Here is a 23,960-nt window from a genome sequence, read left to right on the forward strand (position 1 = left end):
CCGACTCACGCCACTTCTTTATTCCAACCGGACAAGCGTGGCAGATAGGATAGTGGTAGACTGTGTAAAGACCTTCACAATAGGGCTATGCGTGCAGTGTGTACGGACATATATATTTACATGCGAATGGCACACATTAATACATCTCACACCACACTACATTACCCATATACATGACACTATAGGAACGCTAGGGGGAGACAATGAGGATGCACACACAAGCACACCTAGGTAAATGTGCTCATGATCATTGCAAGGCTCAGTGAAGCCTAATCTAGGTTCCACTCAACTGTCCAAGGACAGCGTGTTAGAAAAGCTATTAGTTATTAGAAAAGCACAGTCCACAAGCCGGTGAAGCCCCTCTGGCGGTTATGCGTTGTGTTTGCATGTGTTTTCGTTCACCCTGTATGTTGTATGACCACTAGATGTCGGCATTGTACCGGTGTAAAATGATAGGTCTTTGATAACCCTCCCGTTGTCCTGTCCGGGTCAAAAAGACCCAGGCTACGTGTTAGAGTGAGTGGCTGTGTAACCCCTAGCGTTGCCCTGTCTTGTCCGGGGTCAGACAGACCCAGGCTACGTGTCAGTGCCTATGTGTTAGAGGGAGCGGCTGTATATCCCGTGCCGCTGTCCTGTCCTGTCCCGTCCCGCTGTCCTGTCCTGTCCTTTCTTGTCCGGGGTCAAAACGACCCAGGCTACGTGTCAGTGCCTATGTGTTAGAGCGTGTGGCTGTATATCTCCTCCCGCTGTCCTGTCCGGGTCAAACAAAAATAAAAATAAAAATAAAAAGACCCAGGCTACGTACGTGTCAGTGCCTATGTGTTAGAGCGAGTGGCTGTATGACCCCTAGCGTTGTCCTCTCGTGTCCTGGCTGGGGTGAAAACGACCCAGGCTACGTGTTAGAGTGTTAGAGCGAGTGTGTGCTGTGCTGTGAACGGGACCCTTGCAAATGAAATTAAATCAACTTTTATTGGTCACATTGTAGGTACAGACATTACAGTGAAATGTTTTTCTTTTTTTTTTTACTTTGTAAAGAATCTGGTGATTTCCTTGTAATATTGTAGGTGTGTGTGTGTGTGTGTCACTAGTCGAGGACAATGCTGGAAACCCAAGATAACCATTTCCTCGACAAGTGAATAGATGTCATCTGCTCTTCGGCTTGCTGACAATTGAACATCTGCGCACGTGTTTCATTCTGACAGTCTGTCAACTTGTATACCTGCGGTACAATATTTTGGGTTTTCGTGAAATCACAAGGTATGCCTAGGCTCGAACGGATCCCCATCATGGCGTGTTGTTTGGGGCCAACAGAAAAGCCTTGAAATATCCAGGCGACTGTCTTCATCAGAAGTGTCTGTTCCTCATCTGAGAGATCGGTCATGTGGACACCGCTACACACGGATGAGATGTCGCATGGCATTTGCCGATATGTCCGATAATATGTCAACAAATGGTCTCGGACGTGGCTGTGACGAACGTCCATGTCCCACATGTCGTAGTACAAAGCACAAGTACAAGACTCGCTGTCGTCGAAACCGGTCAACGTTGCAGCACAGGGACACCATCCCACAGCTTCACGGTGTATCTTCTGCACATGGTCCCGGTGTGTCACCATGATGTGTGACACTGCACCGTGGTAAAACCACAAGAGCAGAGCCTGTCCTACGACCCGAACGAGCCACAGCTCATACCTCAACAGACTATATTTGGGTTCGACAAATAGTCTCACCTCCAGTTTGTTGTTGGGCATGACCGAGAGGCTTTTCACCGTGTAGCCGAGAAGTATGGGTATGTTGTTCACTACTCGATTGAACGCAGAATAGATGTCGTTGAAGTTGATCATGGTGCTCAGATTCAGTCGAGTCGACCCTCCGACGATGCCCAGACCGATCACGGTGGCGACGATGGTGGTATTGTCGGTAGTAGTAGTTACGTGACTGGAGTCCGACGTGTGTATGTCAAACACTGCAGTGATGCAGTGAGAATCGCCCTTTGCGTTTTCTGTGTTCTGGAAAGTCGACATAGCTTCGATGGATGGATGTTGTTTGTCTGTGAGACACGAACCTGTTATATTGTGGATTCAATGACCACTCCCATAAAAATAATACATTATATTATATTCATTTATTTATTTATTTTCGGGGGTTAATGTTAGAGCCTAGGTGTTAGCGCGAGTGGCTCGCTGTATATCTCCTCCCGCTGTCCTGTCCTGTCCTGTCCTGTCCTGTCCTGTCCGGGTCAAAAGGACCCAGGCTACGTGTCAGAGCCTAGGTGTTAGAGCTAGTGGCTGTATATCCCATCCCGCTGTGCTGACCGGGTCAAAAAGACCCAGGCTATGTGTCAGAGCCTAAGGTGTTAGAGCTAGTGGCTGTGTATCTCCTCCCGCTGTGCTGACCGGGTCAAAAAGACCCAGGCTACGTGTCAGAGCCTATGTGTTTGAGCTAGTGGCTGTATAACACCTAGCGTTGTCCTGTCCTGTCCTGACCGGGTCAAAAAGACCCAGGCTACGTGTTAGAGCCTATGTGTTTGAGCTAGTGGCTGTATATCCCCTCCCGCTGTCCTGACCGGGTCAAAAAGACCCAGGCTACGTGTTAGAGCCTAGGTGTTAGAGCTAGTGGCTGTATATCTCCTAGCGTTGTCCTGTCCTGTCCTGTCCGGGTCAAAAAGACCCAGGCTACGTGTCAGTGCCTATGTGTTAGAGCTAGTGGCTGTATATCCCCTCCCGCTGTCCTGACCGGGTCAAAAAGACCCAGGCTACGTGTCAGTGCCTAGGTGTTAGAGCTAGTTGCTGTATAACCCCTAGCGTTGTCCTGTCCTGGCTGGGGTCAAACGGACCCAGGCTACACGTTAGAGGCATAAGCTCTGAGCCAGAGGTACTAGGTAAGCCGTAAACAAAAACAGCAACACCAAGAACAACAACTACTACTACTACTACTACTACTACTACTACTACTACTACTACTACTACTACTACTACTACTACTACTACTACTACTACTACTACTACTACTACTACTACTACTACTACTACTACTACTACTACTACTACTACTACTATATATTGCCTCCGTGGCATGTCCGGACACGTGCCGAAAAGAGAGGTCTTGGGGACTTCCCCAGCATTGGGTGCCGAAGCTATTATGAGTGCTGTGCGATTCACTGCCAAACAGGTCCTAGAACAGATATTTTCCAATGACTCTGACTGCGACGAGGAAGCGGACGAGGAAGCATCCGAAGAAGAAGACGGGGAGGAATACAACCCAGAGGACGAGGAGACCACAGAGGACGACGACGACGACGACTACGACGCCGCAGCCGCCGCCGCTGACAACGAGGACGATGTCCAAGTAGAACAAGGTCAAGGCGTAGAAGACGAACGAGACGATGACGACGACGACGACGAATACGACGACCAACAAGAAGAAGAAGAAGAAGAAGAAGAAGAAGAACAAGGGGAAGAACAAGGGGAAGAACAAGGGGAAGGTGAAAGAGAGCGAGGAGAGCGAGGAGACCTCCGCCGCTGCCGCCGCCGCCGCCGCAGCATCAGCCCCAGAACACAACACGATATCCCTCGAGTGGAAAGAGAGACATTCGTGTCGAGAAACGGCCAAATCCAATGGTGCTCGGTGCCCTGTGACAACAATCGGGGCGTCGGAGGGGCCGCAGCAGCGGCAAAAAGTAACAGGCCGGTTGCTGAGGTGCCGGAGGACATGAGGCCCGGGCCTACTAGGCAGGCCGTAGGCCAAGCCCGCGACATCCTGTCCACGTTTCGCTTGTTTTTCACACCCGAGATAGAAGACATCATCCTGGAGATGACCAATCTGGAGGGCGTTCGAAAATACGGAGCCCGAGGCGACGGCGACGACGGCGACGACGACCACCGCCACTACGCCGACGACCACGAAGACCACGAAAACCACGAAGACCGTGACCGCGGCGGCGGCGGCGGCCGCTGGAAAGCGATGGACTCCACAGACCTGAGAGCCTACGTAGGGCTGCTCATCCTAGCCGGCGTGTACAGGTCCCGAGGCGAAGCGGCCTCTAGTCTCTGGGACGCCGAGAGCGGAAGGACCATTTTCCGCGCAACCATGCCGCTCAAAGTCTTTCACGTTTACTCGAGACTCCTTCGCTTCGACGACCGCCAGACCAGAGCCGAGAGACGCGCAGCAGGCGGCGATGACAAACTTGCGGCCGTGAGAGAGGTCTGGGACAAGTGGGTCGAGAGGCTGCCGCTCCTCTACAACCCCGGGGCCGACGTGACGGTGGACGAGCAACTGGTCCCTTTCAGAGGTGTGCCGGGGCCAACAACACCGTACAAGAGCACAACAACAACAACAACAACAACAACAACAACACTGAACACAACATTGAACACAACACTGAACACAACACAACACAAGACAACACGCTAAAGCTAATCTCTTGTCTTTCCTCTCCTCTCTCTCTCTCTCTCTCTCTCTCTCTCTCTCTCTCTCTCTCTCTCTCTCTCTCTCTCTCTCTCTCTCTCTCTCTCTCTCTCTCTCTCTCTCTCTCTCTCTCCTCCAGGCCGATGTCCTTTCCGCCAGTATATCCCAAGCAAGCCGGCCAAATACGGCATCAAGACATGGGTGGCCTGCGACTCCAAATCCAGCTACGCCTGGAAGATGCAGGTCTACACCGGCAAGGCCACACGCGGAGGACCCGAGAAGAACCAGGGGATGAGGGTCGTGCTCGATTTGACGCAGGGACTCAGGGGTCACAACGTCACCTGCGACAATTTCTTCACCTCATACGAGCTCGCGCGCCAGCTCCTGACCAGGAACGTCACCGTGGTCGGCACAGTCAGAAAGAACAAGCCAGAGCTCCCGCAGGCGCTGCTCGCCTCAAAGGACAGGCTCCTCTTCTCCTCCAAGTTCGCCTTCACGTCCACCACCGCTCTAGTGTCCTACCTGGCAAAGAAAAACAAGAACGTCTTACTCCTGAGCACGCTGCACACCGAGGCTCACGTTAGCCGTCGCCAGGACAAGAAGCCGGCCATCGTCCTAGACTACAACAGCAACAAGGGAGGTGTGGACAACCTAGACAAGGTGATTGGAACCTACAGCTGCAGGAGGATGACCGCGCGCTGGCCCCTGGTCATCTTCCACAACATCCTTGACGTGTCCTCTTACAACGCTTTTGTCATATGGCGAGAGCTCAACCCCACTTGGATGCCTGGCAAGCGAAACAAGAGGAGGGTGTTCCTCGAGCAGCTGGGAAAGGCACTAGTGACTCCGTTCATACAAAGAAGGGCCCGTCTCCCTCGCACCGAAGCCTCTGCGGCGCTCGTCAAAGCTGTTCAGAGGGCTACGTATCGTGATCAGCCCCGGCGGGATCACGCCCCCGCAGCACCGGACCACGCAGCACCACCGGCCCAAGCACCCAACCCCGCACAACCCAGTAAGAGGAAGAGGTGTCAGGTCTGCCCCACAAAGAAGGACTGTAAAACACACACGGTGTGCACCAGGTGTAACAAATACATCTGCAAAGGCTGCTCGCACCCATACTGTCCCACATGTTCCAACTGGGCCTTTAGTGAGAGCGGGACAGTTCGACCCGGAGGGCACGGCGTGTGTACAGAATACCAGGACAACGGGAGGGTTAAAACATGATTTTGGACAATGTTCATGGAACTCAGCTTAAAACGTACTTGCAGACTTGAAAACCCTTGCCTATTGTAGAGCGCGCCTCCTACTTCCACTGCTGAACGAAAACCCATGATTTTGGACCCTGTTTTCATGCAAAAAGGCTAAAAGAAATGTTTCACGTTTGTTACACACAAATAGTGTCTCCTCTCATATGCTGAACTGGTCGCATTGTGGATTTTGGTTAAAACATGATTTTGGACAATGTTCATGGAACTCAGCTTAAAACGTACTTGCAGACTTGAAAACCCTTGCCTATTGTAGAGCGCGCCTCCTACTTCCACTGCTGAACGAAAACCCATGATTTTGGACCCTGTTTTCATAAGAAAAGGCTAAAAGAATTGTTTCACGTTTGTTACACTCAAACAGTGTCTCCTGTCATATGCTGAACTGGTCGCAATGTGGATTTGGCCTAAAACATGATTTTGGACAATGTTCATGGAACTCAGCTTAAAACGTACTTGCAGACTTGAAAACCCTTGCCTATTGTAGAGCGCGCCTCCTACTTCCACTGCTGAACGAAAACCCATGATTTTGGACCCTGTTTTCATGCAAAAAGGCTAAAAGAAATGTTTCACGTTTGTTACACTCAAACAGTGGCTCCTCTCATATGCTGAACTGGTCGCATTGTGGATTTTGGTTAAAACATGATTTTGGACAATGTTCATGGAACTCAGCTTAAAACGTACTTGCAGACTTGAAAACCCTTGCCTATTGTAGAGCGCGCCTCCTACTTCCACTGCTGAACGAAAACCCATGATTTTGGACCCTGTTTTCATAAGAAAAGGCTAAAAGAATTGTTTCACGTTTGTTACACTCAAACAGTGTCTCCTGTCATATGCTGAACTGGTCGCAATGTGGATTTGGCCTAAAACATGATTTTGGACAATGTTCATGGAACTCAGCTTAAAACGTACTTGCAGACTTGAAAACCCTTGCCTATTGTAGAGCGCGCCTCCTACTTCCACTGCTGAACGAAAACCCATGATTTTGGACCCTGTTTTCATGCAAAAAGGCTAAAAGAAATGTTTCACGTTTGTTACACTCAAACAGTGGCTCCTCTCATATGCTGAACTGGTCGCATTGTGGATTTTGGTTAAAACATGATTTTGGACAATGTTCATGGAACTCAGCTTAAAACGTACTTGCAGACTTGAAAACCCTTGCCTATTGTAGAGCGCGCCTCCTACTTCCACTGCTGAATGAAAACCCATGATTTTGGACCCTGTTTTCATGCAAAATGGCTAAAAGAAATGTTTCACGTTTGTTACACACAAACAGTGTCTCCTCTCATATGCTGAACTGGTCGCATTGTGGATTTTGGTTAAAACATGATTTTGGACAATGTTCATGGAACTCAGCTTAAAACGTACTTGCAGACTTGAAAACCCTTGCCTATTGTAGAGCGCGCCTCCTACTTCCACTGCTGAACGAAAACCCATGATTTTGGACCCTGTTTTCATGCAAAAAGGCTAAAAGAAATGTTTCACGTTTGTTACACACAAACAGTGTCTCCTCTCATATGCTGAACTGGTCGCATTGTGGATTTTGGTTAAAACATGATTTTGGACAATGTTCATGGAACTCAGCTTAAAACGTACTTGCAGACTTGAAAACCCTTGCCTATTGTAGAGCGCGCCTCCTACTTCCACTGCTGAATGAAAACCCATGATTTTGGACCCTGTTTTCATGCGAAAAGGCTAAAAGAAATGTTTCACGTTTGTTACACTCAAACAGTGTCTCCTCTCATATGCTGAACTGGTCGCATTGTGGATTTGGCCTAAAACATGATTTTGGACAATGTTCATGGAACTCAGCTTAAAACGTACTTGCAGACTTGAAAACCCTTGCCTATTGTAGAGCGCGCCTCCTACTTCCACTGCTGAACGAAAACCCATGATTTTGGACCCTGTTTTCATGCAAAAAGGCTAAAAGAAATGTTTCACGTTTGTTACACTCAAACAGTGTCTCCTCTCATATGCTGAACTGGTCGCATTGTGGATTTGGCCTAAAACATGATTTTGGACAATGTTCATGGAACTCAGCTTAAAACGTACTTGCAGACTTGAAAACCCTTGCCTATTGTAGAGCGCGCCTCCTACTTCCACTGCTGAACGAAAACCCATGATTTTGGACCCTGTTTTCATGCGAAAAGGCTAAAAGAAATGTTTCACGTTTGTTACACACAAACAGTGTCTCCTCTCATATGCTGAACTGGTCGCATTGTGGATTTTGGTTAAAACATGATTTTGGACAATGTTCATGGAACTCAGCTTAAAACGTACTTGCAGACTTGAAAACCCTTGCCTATTGTAGAGCGCGCCTCCTACTTCCACTGCTGAACGAAAACCCATGATTTTGGACCCTGTTTTCATGCAAAAAGGCTAAAAGAAATGTTTCACGTTTGTTACACACAAACAGTGTCTCCTCTCATATGCTGAACTGGTCGCATTGTGGATTTTGGTTAAAACATGATTTTGGACAATGTTCATGGAACTCAGCTTAAAACGTACTTGCAGACTTGAAAACCCTTGCCTATTGTAGAGCGCGCCTCCTACTTCCACTGCTGAACGAAAACCCATGATTTTGGACCCTGTTTTCATAAGAAAAGGCTAAAAGAATTGTTTCACGTTTGTTACACTCAAACAGTGTCTCCTGTCATATGCTGAACTGGTCGCAATGTGGATTTGGCCTAAAACATGATTTTGGACAATGTTCATGGAACTCAGCTTAAAACGTACTTGCAGACTTGAAAACCCTTGCCTATTGTAGAGCGCGCCTCCTACTTCCACTGCTGAACGAAAACCCATGATTTTGGACCCTGTTTTCATGCAAAAAGGCTAAAAGAAATGTTTCACGTTTGTTACACTCAAACAGTGGCTCCTCTCATATGCTGAACTGGTCGCATTGTGGATTTTGGTTAAAACATGATTTTGGACAATGTTCATGGAACTCAGCTTAAAACGTACTTGCAGACTTGAAAACCCTTGCCTATTGTAGAGCGCGCCTCCTACTTCCACTGCTGAACGAAAACCCATGATTTTGGACCCTGTTTTCATAAGAAAAGGCTAAAAGAATTGTTTCACGTTTGTTACACTCAAACAGTGTCTCCTGTCATATGCTGAACTGGTCGCAATGTGGATTTGGCCTAAAACATGATTTTGGACAATGTTCATGGAACTCAGCTTAAAACGTACTTGCAGACTTGAAAACCCTTGCCTATTGTAGAGCGCGCCTCCTACTTCCACTGCTGAACGAAAACCCATGATTTTGGACCCTGTTTTCATGCAAAAAGGCTAAAAGAAATGTTTCACGTTTGTTACACTCAAACAGTGGCTCCTCTCATATGCTGAACTGGTCGCATTGTGGATTTTGGTTAAAACATGATTTTGGACAATGTTCATGGAACTCAGCTTAAAACGTACTTGCAGACTTGAAAACCCTTGCCTATTGTAGAGCGCGCCTCCTACTTCCACTGCTGAACGAAAACCCATGATTTTGGACCCTGTTTTCATGCAAAAAGGCTAAAAGAAATGTTTCACGTTTGTTACACACAAACAGTGTCTCCTCTCATATGCTGAACTGGTCGCATTGTGGATTTTGGTTAAAACATGATTTTGGACAATGTTCATGGAACTCAGCTTAAAACGTACTTGCAGACTTGAAAACCCTTGCCTATTGTAGAGCGCGCCTCCTACTTCCACTGCTGAATGAAAACCCATGATTTTGGACCCTGTTTTCATGCGAAAAGGCTAAAAGAAATGTTTCACGTTTGTTACACTCAAACAGTGTCTCCTCTCATATGCTGAACTGGTCGCATTGTGGATTTGGCCTAAAACATGATTTTGGACAATGTTCATGGAACTCAGCTTAAAACGTACTTGCAGACTTGAAAACCCTTGCCTATTGTAGAGCGCGCCTCCTACTTCCACTGCTGAACGAAAACCCATGATTTTGGACCCTGTTTTCATGCGAAAAGGCTAAAAGAAATGTTTCACGTTTGTTACACACAAACAGTGTCTCCTCTCATATGCTGAACTGGTCGCATTGTGGATTTTGGTTAAAACATGATTTTGGACAATGTTCATGGAACTCAGCTTAAAACGTACTTGCAGACTTGAAAACCCTTGCCTATTGTAGAGCGCGCCTCCTACTTCCACTGCTGAACGAAAACCCATGATTTTGGACCCTGTTTTCATGCAAAAAGGCTAAAAGAAATGTTTCACGTTTGTTACACACAAACAGTGTCTCCTCTCATATGCTGAACTGGTCGCATTGTGGATTTTGGTTAAAACATGATTTTGGACAATGTTCATGGAACTCAGCTTAAAACGTACTTGCAGACTTGAAAACCCTTGCCTATTGTAGAGCGCGCCTCCTACTTCCACTGCTGAACGAAAACCCATGATTTTGGACCCTGTTTTCATAAGAAAAGGCTAAAAGAATTGTTTCACGTTTGTTACACTCAAACAGTGTCTCCTGTCATATGCTGAACTGGTCGCAATGTGGATTTGGCCTAAAACATGATTTTGGACAATGTTCATGGAACTCAGCTTAAAACGTACTTGCAGACTTGAAAACCCTTGCCTATTGTAGAGCGCGCCTCCTACTTCCACTGCTGAACGAAAACCCATGATTTTGGACCCTGTTTTCATGCAAAAAGGCTAAAAGAAATGTTTCACGTTTGTTACACTCAAACAGTGGCTCCTCTCATATGCTGAACTGGTCGCATTGTGGATTTTGGTTAAAACATGATTTTGGACAATGTTCATGGAACTCAGCTTAAAACGTACTTGCAGACTTGAAAACCCTTGCCTATTGTAGAGCGCGCCTCCTACTTCCACTGCTGAACGAAAACCCATGATTTTGGACCCTGTTTTCATAAGAAAAGGCTAAAAGAATTGTTTCACGTTTGTTACACTCAAACAGTGTCTCCTGTCATATGCTGAACTGGTCGCAATGTGGATTTGGCCTAAAACATGATTTTGGACAATGTTCATGGAACTCAGCTTAAAACGTACTTGCAGACTTGAAAACCCTTGCCTATTGTAGAGCGCGCCTCCTACTTCCACTGCTGAACGAAAACCCATGATTTTGGACCCTGTTTTCATGCAAAAAGGCTAAAAGAAATGTTTCACGTTTGTTACACTCAAACAGTGGCTCCTCTCATATGCTGAACTGGTCGCATTGTGGATTTTGGTTAAAACATGATTTTGGACAATGTTCATGGAACTCAGCTTAAAACGTACTTGCAGACTTGAAAACCCTTGCCTATTGTAGAGCGCGCCTCCTACTTCCACTGCTGAATGAAAACCCATGATTTTGGACCCTGTTTTCATGCAAAATGGCTAAAAGAAATGTTTCACGTTTGTTACACACAAACAGTGTCTCCTCTCATATGCTGAACTGGTCGCATTGTGGATTTTGGTTAAAACATGATTTTGGACAATGTTCATGGAACTCAGCTTAAAACGTACTTGCAGACTTGAAAACCCTTGCCTATTGTAGAGCGCGCCTCCTACTTCCACTGCTGAACGAAAACCCATGATTTTGGACCCTGTTTTCATGCAAAAAGGCTAAAAGAAATGTTTCACGTTTGTTACACACAAACAGTGTCTCCTCTCATATGCTGAACTGGTCGCATTGTGGATTTTGGTTAAAACATGATTTTGGACAATGTTCATGGAACTCAGCTTAAAACGTACTTGCAGACTTGAAAACCCTTGCCTATTGTAGAGCGCGCCTCCTACTTCCACTGCTGAATGAAAACCCATGATTTTGGACCCTGTTTTCATGCGAAAAGGCTAAAAGAAATGTTTCACGTTTGTTACACTCAAACAGTGTCTCCTCTCATATGCTGAACTGGTCGCATTGTGGATTTGGCCTAAAACATGATTTTGGACAATGTTCATGGAACTCAGCTTAAAACGTACTTGCAGACTTGAAAACCCTTGCCTATTGTAGAGCGCGCCTCCTACTTCCACTGCTGAACGAAAACCCATGATTTTGGACCCTGTTTTCATGCGAAAAGGCTAAAAGAATTGTTTCACGTTTGTTACACTCAAACAGTGTCTCCTGTCATATGCTGATCTGGTCGCAATGTGGATTTGGCCTAAAACATGATTTTGGACAATGTTCATGGAACTCAGCTTAAAACGTACTTGCAGACTTGAAAACCCTTGCCTATTGTAGAGCGCGCCTCCTACTTCCACTGCTGAACGAAAACCCATGATTTTGGACCCTGTTTTCATGCGAAAAGGCTAAAAGAAATGTTTCACGCTTGTTACACTCAAACAGTGTCTCCTCTCATATGCTGAACTGGTCGCATTGTGGATTTTGGTTAAAACATGATTTTGGACAATGTTCATGGAACTCAGCTTAAAACGTACTTGCAGACTTGAAAACCCTTGCCTATTGTAGAGCGCGCCTCCTACTTCCACTACTGAACGAAAACCCATGATTTTGGACCCTGTTTTCATGCGAAAAGGCTAAAATAATTGTTTCACGTTTGTTACACTCAAACAGTGTCTCCTGTCATATGCTGATCTGGTCGCAATGTGGATTTGGCCTAAAACATGATTTTGGACAATGTTCATGGAACTCAGCTTAAAACGTACTTGCAGACTTGAAAACCCTTGCCTATTGTAGAGCGCGCCTCCTACTTCCACTGCTGAACGAAAACCCATGATTTTGGACCCTGTTTTCATGCAAAAAGGCTAAAAGAAATGTTTCACGTTTGTTACACACAAACAGTGTCTCCTCTCATATGCTGAACTGGTCGCATTGTGGATTTTGGTTAAAACATGATTTTGGACAATGTTCATGGAACTCAGCTTAAAACGTACTTGCAGACTTGAAAACCCTTGCCTATTGTAGAGCGCGCCTCCTACTTCCACTGCTGAACGAAAACCCATGATTTTGGACCCTGTTTTCATAAGAAAAGGCTAAAAGAATTGTTTCACGTTTGTTACACTCAAACAGTGTCTCCTGTCATATGCTGAACTGGTCGCAATGTGGATTTGGCCTAAAACATGATTTTGGACAATGTTCATGGAACTCAGCTTAAAACGTACTTGCAGACTTGAAAACCCTTGCCTATTGTAGAGCGCGCCTCCTACTTCCACTGCTGAACGAAAACCCATGATTTTGGACCCTGTTTTCATGCAAAAAGGCTAAAAGAAATGTTTCACGTTTGTTACACTCAAACAGTGGCTCCTCTCATATGCTGAACTGGTCGCATTGTGGATTTGGCCTAAAACATGATTTTGGACAATGTTCATGGAACTCAGCTTAAAACGTACTTGCAGACTTGAAAACCCTTGCCTATTGTAGAGCGCGCCTCCTACTTCCACTACTGAACGAAAACCCATGATTTTGGACCCTGTTTTCATGCGAAAAGGCTAAAAGAATTGTTTCACGTTTGTTACACTCAAACAGTGTCTCCTGTCATATGCTGATCTGGTCGCAATGTGGATTTGGCCTAAAACATGATTTTGGACAATGTTCATGGAACTCAGCTTAAAACGTACTTGCAGACTTGAAAACCCTTGCCTATTGTAGAGCGCGCCTCCTACTTCCACTGCTGAATGAAAACCCATGATTTTGGACCCTGTTTTCATGCAAAATGGCTAAAATAAATGTTTCACGTTTGTTACACACAAACAGTGTCTCCTCTCATATGCTGAACTGGTCGCATTGTGGATTTTGGTTAAAACATGATTTTGGACAATGTTCATGGAACTCAGCTTAAAACGTACTTGCAGACTTGAAAACCCTTGCCTATTGTAGAGCGCGCCTCCTACTTCCACTGCTGAACGAAAACCCATGATTTTGGACCCTGTTTTCATGCAAAAAGAAATGTTTCACGTTTGTTACACACAAACAGTGTCTCCTCTCATATGCTGAACTGGTCGCATTGTGGATTTTGGTTAAAACATGATTTTGGACAATGTTCATGGAACTCAGCTTAAAACGTACTTGCAGACTTGAAAACCCTTGCCTATTGTAGAGCGCGCCTCCTACTTCCACTGCTGAATGAAAACCCATGATTTTGGACCCTATTTTCATGCGAAAAGGCTAAAAGAAATGTTTCACGTTTGTTACACTCAAACAGTGTCTCCTCTCATATGCTGAACTGGTCGCATTGTGGATTTGGCCTAAAACATGATTTTGGACAATGTTCATGGAACTCAGCTTAAAACGTACTTGCAGACTTGAAAACCCTTGCCTATTGTAGAGCGCGCCTCCTACTTCCACTGCTGAACGAAAACCCATGATTTTGGACCCTGTTTTCATGCGAAAAGGCTAAAAGAATTGTTTCACGTTTGTTACACTCAAACAGTGTCTCCTGTCATATGCTGATCTGGTCGCAATGTGGATTTGGCCTAAAACATGATTTTGGACAATGTTCATGGAACTCAGCTTAAAACGTACTTGCAGACTTGAAAACCCTTGCCTATTGTAGAGCGCGCCTCCTACTTCCACTGCTGAACGAAAACCCATGATTTTGGACCCTGTTTTCATGCGAAAAGGCTAAAAGAAATGTTTCACGCTTGTTACACTCAAACAGTGTCTCCTCTCATATGCTGAACTGGTCGCATTGTGGATTTTGGTTAAAACATGATTTTGGACAATGTTCATGGAACTCAGCTTAAAATGTACTTGCAGACTTGAAAACCCTTGCCTATTGTAGAGCGCGCCTCCTACTTCCACTACTGAACGAAAACCCATGATTTTGGACCCTGTTTTCATGCGAAAAGGCTAAAATAATTGTTTCACGTTTGTTACACTCAAACAGTGTCTCCTGTCATATGCTGATCTGGTCGCAATGTGGATTTGGCCTAAAACATGATTTTGGACAATGTTCATGGAACTCAGCTTAAAACGTACTTGCAGACTTGAAAACCCTTGCCTATTGTAGAGCGCGCCTCCTACTTCCACTGCTGAACGAAAACCCATGATTTTGGACCCTGTTTTCATGCAAAAAGGCTAAAAGAAATGTTTCACGTTTGTTACACACAAACAGTGTCTCCTCTCATATGCTGAACTGGTCGCATTGTGGATTTTGGTTAAAACATGATTTTGGACAATGTTCATGGAACTCAGCTTAAAACGTACTTGCAGACTTGAAAACCCTTGCCTATTGTAGAGCGCGCCTCCTACTTCCACTGCTGAACGAAAACCCATGATTTTGGACCCTGTTTTCATAAGAAAAGGCTAAAAGAATTGTTTCACGTTTGTTACACTCAAACAGTGTCTCCTGTCATATGCTGAACTGGTCGCAATGTGGATTTGGCCTAAAACATGATTTTGGACAATGTTCATGGAACTCAGCTTAAAACGTACTTGCAGACTTGAAAACCCTTGCCTATTGTAGAGCGCGCCTCCTACTTCCACTGCTGAACGAAAACCCATGATTTTGGACCCTGTTTTCATGCAAAAAGGCTAAAAGAAATGTTTCACGTTTGTTACACTCAAACAGTGGCTCCTCTCATATGCTGAACTGGTCGCATTGTGGATTTGGCCTAAAACATGATTTTGGACAATGTTCATGGAACTCAGCTTAAAACGTACTTGCAGACTTGAAAACCCTTGCCTATTGTAGAGCGCGCCTCCTACTTCCACTACTGAACGAAAACCCATGATTTTGGACCCTGTTTTCATGCGAAAAGGCTAAAAGAATTGTTTCACGTTTGTTACACTCAAACAGTGTCTCCTGTCATATGCTGATCTGGTCGCAATGTGGATTTGGCCTAAAACATGATTTTGGACAATGTTCATGGAACTCAGCTTAAAACGTACTTGCAGACTTGAAAACCCTTGCCTATTGTAGAGCGCGCCTCCTACTTCCAGTGCTGAACGAAAACCCATGATTTTGGACCCTGTTTTCATGCGAAAAGGCTAAAAGAAATGTTTCACTTTTGTTACACTCAAACAGTGTCTCCTCTCATATGCTGAACTGGTCGCATTGTGGATTTTGGTTAAAACATGATTTTGGACAATGTTCATGGAACTCAGCTTAAAACGTACTTGCAGACTTGAAAACCCTTGCCTATTGTAGAGCGCGCCTCCTACTTCCACTGCTGAACGAAAACCCATGATTTTGGACCCTGTTTTCATGCAAAAAGGCTAAAAGAAATGTTTCACGTTTGTTACACTCAAACAGTGGCTCCTCTCATATGCTGAACTGGTCGCATTGTGGATTTTGGTTAAAACATGATTTTGGACAATGTTCATGGAACTCAGCTTAAAACGTACTTGCAGACTTGAAAACCCTTGCCTATTGTAGAGCGCGCCTCCTACTTCCACTGCTGAATGAAAACCCATGATTTTGGACCCTGTTTTCATGCAAAATGGCTAAAAGAAATGTTTCACGTTTGTTACACACAAACAGTGTCTCCTCTCATATGCTGAACTGGTCGCATTGTGGATTTTGGTTAAAACATGATTTTGGACAATGTTCATGGAACTCAGCTTAAAACGTACTTGCAGACTTGAAAACCCTTGCCTATTGTAGAGCGCGCCTCCTACTTCCACTGCTGAACGAAAACCCATGATTTTGGACCCTGTTTTCATGCAAAAAGGCTAAAAGAAATGTTTCACGTTTGTTACACACAAACAGTGTCTCCTCTCATATGCTGAACTGGTCGCATTGTGGATTTTGGTTAAAACATGATTTTGGACAATGTTCATGGAACTCAGCTTAAAACGTACTTGCAGACTTGAAAACCCTTGCCTATTGTAGAGCGCGCCTCCTACTTCCACTGCTGAATGAAAACCCATGATTTTGGACCCTGTTTTCATGCGAAAAGGCTAAAAGAAATGTTTCACGTTTGTTACACTCAAACAGTGTCTCCTCTCATATGCTGAACTGGTCGCATTGTGGATTTGGCCTAAAACATGATTTTGGACAATGTTCATGGAACTCAGCTTAAAACGTACTTGCAGACTTGAAAACCCTTGCCTATTGTAGAGCGCGCCTCCTACTTCCACTGCTGAACGAAAACCCATGATTTTGGACCCTGTTTTCATGCGAAAAGGCTAAAAGAATTGTTTCACGTTTGTTACACTCAAACAGTGTCTCCTGTCATATGCTGATCTGGTCGCAATGTGGATTTGGCCTAAAACATGATTTTGGACAATGTTCATGGAACTCAGCTTAAAACGTACTTGCAGACTTGAAAACCCTTGCCTATTGTAGAGCGCGCCTCCTACTTCCACTGCTGAACGAAAACCCATGATTTTGGACCCTGTTTTCATGCGAAAAGGCTAAAAGAAATGTTTCACGCTTGTTACACTCAAACAGTGTCTCCTCTCATATGCTGAACTGGTCGCATTGTGGATTTTGGTTAAAACATGATTTTGGACAATGTTCATGGAACTCAGCTTAAAACGTACTTGCAGACTTGAAAACCCTTGCCTATTGTAGAGCGCGCCTCCTACTTCCACTGCTGAACGAAAACCCATGATTTTGGACCCTGTTTTCATGCAAAAAGGCTAAAAGAAATGTTTCACGTTTGTTACACACAAACAGTGTCTCCTCTCATATGCTGAACTGGTCGCATTGTGGATTTTGGTTAAAACATGATTTTGGACAATGTTCATGGAACTCAGCTTAAAACGTACTTGCAGACTTGAAAACCCTTGCCTATTGTAGAGCGCGCCTCCTACTTCCACTGCTGAATGAAAACCCATGATTTTGGACCCTGTTTTCATGCAAAATGGCTAAAAGAAATGTTTCACGTTTGTTACACACAAACAGTGTCTCCTCTCATATGCTGAACTGGTCGCATTGTGGATTTTGGTTAAAACATGATTTTGGACAATGTTCATGGAACTCAGCTTAAAACGTACTTGCAGACTTGAAAACCCTTGCCTATTGTAGAGCGCGCCTCCTACTTCCACTGCTGAACGAAAACCCATGATTTTGGACCCTGTTTTCATGCAAAAAGGCTAAAAGAAATGTTTCACGTTTGTTACACACAAACAGTGTCTCCTCTCATATGCTGAACTGGTCGCATTGTGGATTTTGGTTAAAACATGATTTTGGACAATGTTCATGGAACTCAGCTTAAAACGTACTTGCAGACTTGAAAACCCTTGCCTATTGTAGAGCGCGCCTCCTACTTCCACTGCTGAATGAAAACCCATGATTTTGGACCCTGTTTTCATGCGAAAAGGCTAAAAGAAATGTTTCACGTTTGTTACACTCAAACAGTGTCTCCTCTCATATGCTGAACTGGTCGCATTGTGGATTTGGCCTAAAACATGATTTTGGACAATGTTCATGGAACTCAGCTTAAAACGTACTTGCAGACTTGAAAACCCTTGCCTATTGTAGAGCGCGCCTCCTACTTCCACTGCTGAACGAAAACCCATGATTTTGGACCCTGTTTTCATGCGAAAAGGCTAAAAGAATTGTTTCACGTTTGTTACACTCAAACAGTGTCTCCTGTCATATGCTGATCTGGTCGCAATGTGGATTTGGCCTAAAACATGATTTTGGACAATGTTCATGGAACTCAGCTTAAAACGTACTTGCAGACTTGAAAACCCTTGCCTATTGTAGAGCGCGCCTCCTACTTCCACTGCTGAACGAAAACCCATGATTTTGGACCCTGTTTTCATGCAAAATGGCTAAAAGAAATGTTTCACGTTTGTTACACACAAACAGTGTCTCCTCTCATATGCTGAACTGGTCGCATTGTGGATTTTGGTTAAAACATGATTTTGGACAATGTTCATGGAACTCAGCTTAAAACGTACTTGCAGACTTGAAAACCCTTGCCTATTGTAGAGCGCGCCTCCTACTTCCACTGCTGAACGAAAACCCATGATTTTGGACCCTGTTTTCATGCAAAAAGGCTAAAAGAAATGTTTCACGTTTGTTACACACAAACAGTGTCTCCTCTCATATGCTGAACTGGTCGCATTGTGGATTTTGGTTAAAACATGATTTTGGACAATGTTCATGGAACTCAGCTTAAAACGTACTTGCAGACTTGAAAACCCTTGCCTATTGTAGAGCGCGCCTCCTACTTCCACTGCTGAATGAAAACCCATGATTTTGGACCCTGTTTTCATGCGAAAAGGCTAAAATAAATGTTTCACGTTTGTTACACTCAAACAGTGTCTCCTCTCATATGCTGAACTGGTCGCATTGTGGATTTGGCCTAAAACATGATTTTGGACAATGTTCATGGAACTCAGCTTAAAACGTACTTGCAGACTTGAAAACCCTTGCCTATTGTAGAGCGCGCCTCCTACTTCCACTGCTGAACGAAAACCCATGATTTTGGACCCTGTTTTCATGCGAAAAGGCTAAAAGAATTGTTTCACGTTTGTTACACTCAAACAGTGTCTCCTGTCATATGCTGATCTGGTCGCAATGTGGATTTGGCCTAAAACATGATTTTGGACAATGTTCATGGAACTCAGCTTAAAACGTACTTGCAGACTTGAAAACCCTTGCCTATTGTAGAGCGCGCCTCCTACTTCCACTGCTGAACGAAAACCCATGATTTTGGACCCTGTTTTCATGCGAAAAGGCTAAAAGAAATGTTTCTAGCTTGTTACACTCAAACAGTGTCTCCTCTCATATGCTGAACTGGTCGCATTGTGGATTTTGGTTAAAACATGATTTTGGACAATGTTCATGGAACTCAGCTTAAAACGTACTTGCAGACTTGAAAACCCTTGCCTATTGTAGAGCGCGCCTCCTACTTCCAGTGCTGAACGAAAACCCATGATTTTGGACCCTGTTTTCTTGCGAAAAGGCTAAAAGAAATGTTTCACGTTTGTTACACTCAAACAGTGTCTCCTCTCATATGCTGAACTGGTCGCATTGTGGATTTTGGTTAAAACATGATTTTGGACAATGTTCATGGAACTCAGCTTAAAACGTACTTGCAGACTTGAAAACCCTTGCCTATTGTAGAGCGCGCCTCCTACTTCCACTGCTGAACGAAAACCCATGATTTTGGACCCTGTTTTCATAAGAAAAGGCTAAAAGAATTGTTTCACGTTTGTTACACTCAAACAGTGTCTCCTGTCATATGCTGAACTGGTCGCAATGTGGATTTGGCCTAAAACATGATTTTGGACAATGTTCATGGAACTCAGCTTAAAACGTACTTGCAGACTTGAAAACCCTTGCCTATTGTAGAGCGCGCCTCCTACTTCCACTGCTGAACGAAAACCCATGATTTTGGACCCTGTTTTCATGCAAAAAGGCTAAAAGAAATGTTTCACGTTTGTTACACTCAAACAGTGGCTCCTCTCATATGCTGAACTGGTCGCATTGTGGATTTTGGTTAAAACATGATTTTGGACAATGTTCATGGAACTCAGCTTAAAACGTACTTGCAGACTTGAAAACCCTTGCCTATTGTAGAGCACGCCTCCTACTTCCACTGCTGAATGAAAACCCATGATTTTGGACCCTGTTTTCATGCAAAATGGCTAAAAGAAATGTTTCACGTTTGTTACACACAAACAGTGTCTCCTCTCATATGCTGAACTGGTCGCATTGTGGATTTTGGTTAAAACATGATTTTGGACAATGTTCATGGAACTCAGCTTAAAACGTACTTGCAGACTTGAAAACCCTTGCCTATTGTAGAGCGCGCCTCCTACTTCCACTGCTGAACGAAAACCCATGATTTTGGACCCTGTTTTCATGCAAAAAGGCTAAAAGAAATGTTTCACGTTTGTTACACACAAACAGTGTCTCCTCTCATATGCTGAACTGGTCGCATTGTGGATTTTGGTTAAAACATGATTTTGGACAATGTTCATAGAACTCAGCTTAAAACGTACTTGCAGACTTGAAAACCCTTGCCTATTGTAGAGCGCGCCTCCTACTTCCACTGCTGAATGAAAACCCATGATTTTGGACCCTGTTTTCATGCGAAAAGGCTAAAAGAAATGTTTCACGTTTGTTACACTCAAACAGTGTCTCCTCTCATATGCTGAACTGGTCGCATTGTGGATTTGGCCTAAAACATGATTTTGGACAATGTTCATGGAACTCAGCTTAAAACGTACTTGCAGACTTGAAAACCCTTGCCTATTGTAGAGCGCGCCTCCTACTTCCACTGCTGAACGAAAACCCATGATTTTGGACCCTGTTTTCATAAGAAAAGGCTAAAAGAATTGTTTCACGTTTGTTACACTCAAACAGTGTCTCCTGTCATATGCTGAACTGGTCGCAATGTGGATTTGGCCTAAAACATGATTTTGGACAATGTTCATGGAACTCAGCTTAAAACGTACTTGCAGACTTGAAAACCCTTGCCTATTGTAGAGCGCGCCTCCTACTTCCACTGCTGAACGAAAACCCATGATTTTGGACCCTGTTTTCATGCAAAAAGGCTAAAAGAAATGTTTCACGTTTGTTACACTCAAACAGTGGCTCCTCTCATATGCTGAACTGGTCGCATTGTGGATTTGGCCTAAAACATGATTTTGGACAATGTTCATGGAACTCAGCTTAAAACGTACTTGCAGACTTGAAAACCCTTGCCTATTGTAGAGCGCGCCTCCTACTTCCACTACTGAACGAAAACCCATGATTTTGGACCCTGTTTTCATGCAAAAAGGCTAAAAGAATTGTTTCACGTTTGTTACACTCAAACAGTGTCTCCTGTCATATGCTGATCTGGTCGCAATGTGGATTTGGCCTAAAACATGATTTTGGACAATGTTCATGGAACTCAGCTTAAAACGTACTTGCAGACTTGAAAACCCTTGCCTATTGTAGAGCGCGCCTCCTACTTCCAGTGCTGAACGAAAACCCATGATTTTGGACCCTGTTTTCATAAGAAAAGGCTAAAAGAATTGTTTCACGTTTGTTACACTCAAACAGTGTCTCCTGTCATATGCTGAACTGGTCGCAATGTGGATTTGGCCTAAAACATGATTTTGGACAATGTTCATGGAACTCAGCTTAAAACGTACTTGCAGACTTGAAAACCCTTGCCTATTGTAGAGCGCGCCTCCTACTTCCACTGCTGAACGAAAACCCATGATTTTGGACCCTGTTTTCATGCAAAAAGGCTAAAATAAATGTTTCACGTTTGTTACACTCAAACAGTGGCTCCTCTCATATGCTGAACTGGTCGCATTGTGGATTTGGCCTAAAACATGATTTTGGACAATGTTCATGGAACTCAGCTTAAAACGTACTTGCAGACTTGAAAACCCTTGCCTATTGTAGAGCGCGCCTCCTACTTCCACTACTGAACGAAAACCCATGATTTTGGACCCTGTTTTCATGCAAAAAGGCTAAAAGAATTGTTTCACGTTTGTTACACTCAAACAGTGTCTCCTGTCATATGCTGATCTGGTCGCAATGTGGATTTGGCCTAAAACATGATTTTGGACAATGTTCATGGAACTCAGCTTAAAACGTACTTGCAGACTTGAAAACCCTTGCCTATTGTAGAGCGCGCCTCCTACTTCCAGTGCTGAACGAAAACCCATGATTTTGGACCCTGTTTTCATAAGAAAAGGCTAAAAGAATTGTTTCACGTTTGTTACACTCAAACAGTGTCTCCTGTCATATGCTGAACTGGTCGCAATGTGGATTTGGCCTAAAACATGATTTTGGACAATGTTCATGGAACTCAGCTTAAAACGTACTTGCAGACTTGAAAACCCTTGCCTATTGTAGAGCGCGCCTCCTACTTCCACTGCTGAACGAAAACCCATGATTTTGGACCCTGTTTTCATGCAAAAAGGCTAAAAGAAATGTTTCACGTTTGTTACACTCAAACAGTGGCTCCTCTCATATGCTGAACTGGTCGCATTGTGGATTTTGGTTAAAACATGATTTTGGACAATGTTCATGGAACTCAGCTTAAAACGTACTTGCAGACTTGAAAACCCTTGCCTATTGTAGAGCGCGCCTCCTACTTCCACTGCTGAATGAAAACCCATGATTTTGGACCCTGTTTTCATGCAAAATGGCTAAAAGAAATGTTTCACGTTTGTTACACACAAACAGTGTCTCCTCTCATATGCTGAACTGGTCGCATTGTGGATTTTGGTTAAAACATGATTTTGGACAATGTTCATGGAACTCAGCTTAAAACGTACTTGCAGACTTGAAAACCCTTGCCTATTGTAGAGCGCGCCTCCTACTTCCACTGCTGAACGAAAACCCATGATTTTGGACCCTGTTTTCATGCAAAAAGGCTAAAAGAAATGTTTCACGTTTGTTACACACAAACAGTGTCTCCTCTCATATGCTGAACTGGTCGCATTGTGGATTTTGGTTAAAACATGATTTTGGACAATGTTCATGGAACTCAGCTTAAAACGTACTTGCAGACTTGAAAACCCTTGCCTATTGTAGAGCGCGCCTCCTACTTCCACTGCTGAATGAAAACCCATGATTTTGGACCCTGTTTTCATGCGAAAAGGCTAAAAGAAATGTTTCACGTTTGTTACACTCAAACAGTGTCTCCTGTCATATGCTGAACTGGTCGCAATGTGGATTTGGCCTAAAACATGATTTTGGACAATGTTCATGGAACTCAGCTTAAAACGTACTTGCAGACTTGAAAACCCTTGCCTATTGTAGAGCGCGCCTCCTACTTCCACTGCTGAACGAAAACCCATGATTTTGGACCCTGTTTTCATGCAAAAAGGCTAAAAGAAATGTTTCACGTTTGTTACACTCAAACAGTGGCTCCTCTCATATGCTGAACTGGTCGCATTGTGGATTTGGCCTAAAACATGATTTTGGACAATGTTCATGGAACTCAGCTTAAAACGTACTTGCAGACTTGAAAACCCTTGCCTATTGTAGAGCGCGCCTCCTACTTCCACTACTGAACGAAAACCCATGATTTTGGACCCTGTTTTCATGCAAAAAGGCTAAAAGAATTGTTTCACGTTTGTTACACTCAAACAGTGTCTCCTGTCATATGCTGATCTGGTCGCAATGTGGATTTGGCCTAAAACATGATTTTGGACAATGTTCATGGAACTCAGCTTAAAACGTACTTGCAGACTTGAAAACCCTTGCCTATTGTAGAGCGCGCCTCCTACTTCCAGTGCTGAACGAAAACCCATGATTTTGCACCCTGTTTTCATAAGAAAAGGCTAAAAGAATTGTTTCACGTTTGTTACACTCAAACAGTGTCTCCTGTCATATGCTGAACTGGTCGCAATGTGGATTTGGCCTAAAACATGATTTTGGACAATGTTCATGGAACTCAGCTTAAAACGTACTTGCAGACTTGAAAACCCTTGCCTATTGTAGAGCGCGCCTCCTACTTCCACTGCTGAACG

The 23,960-nt window shown here is 44.2% G+C and overlaps 1 protein-coding gene across 1 annotated transcript; it reads left to right on the forward strand.

The window, feature by feature from the left end:
• Positions 1-3,140: 3,140 nt before the first annotated feature.
• LOC311119284 (uncharacterized protein) lies at positions 3,141-5,630 on the forward strand (the record flags this gene model as incomplete). Its single annotated transcript, XM_084194003.1, has 3 exons — positions 3,141-3,357; positions 3,484-4,290; positions 4,546-5,630. The coding sequence occupies 3 exons, from the start codon at positions 3,141-3,143 to the stop codon at positions 5,628-5,630; spliced, it is 2,109 nt and encodes a 702-aa protein (XP_084050129.1).
• Between the last annotated feature and the right edge of the window lie 18,330 nt (positions 5,631-23,960).

Source organism: Coregonus lavaretus (assembly GCF_964263955.1).
Source record: "Coregonus lavaretus genome assembly, contig: HAP1_SCAFFOLD_2780, whole genome shotgun sequence".
NCBI lineage: Eukaryota > Metazoa > Chordata > Actinopteri > Salmoniformes > Salmonidae > Coregonus > Coregonus lavaretus.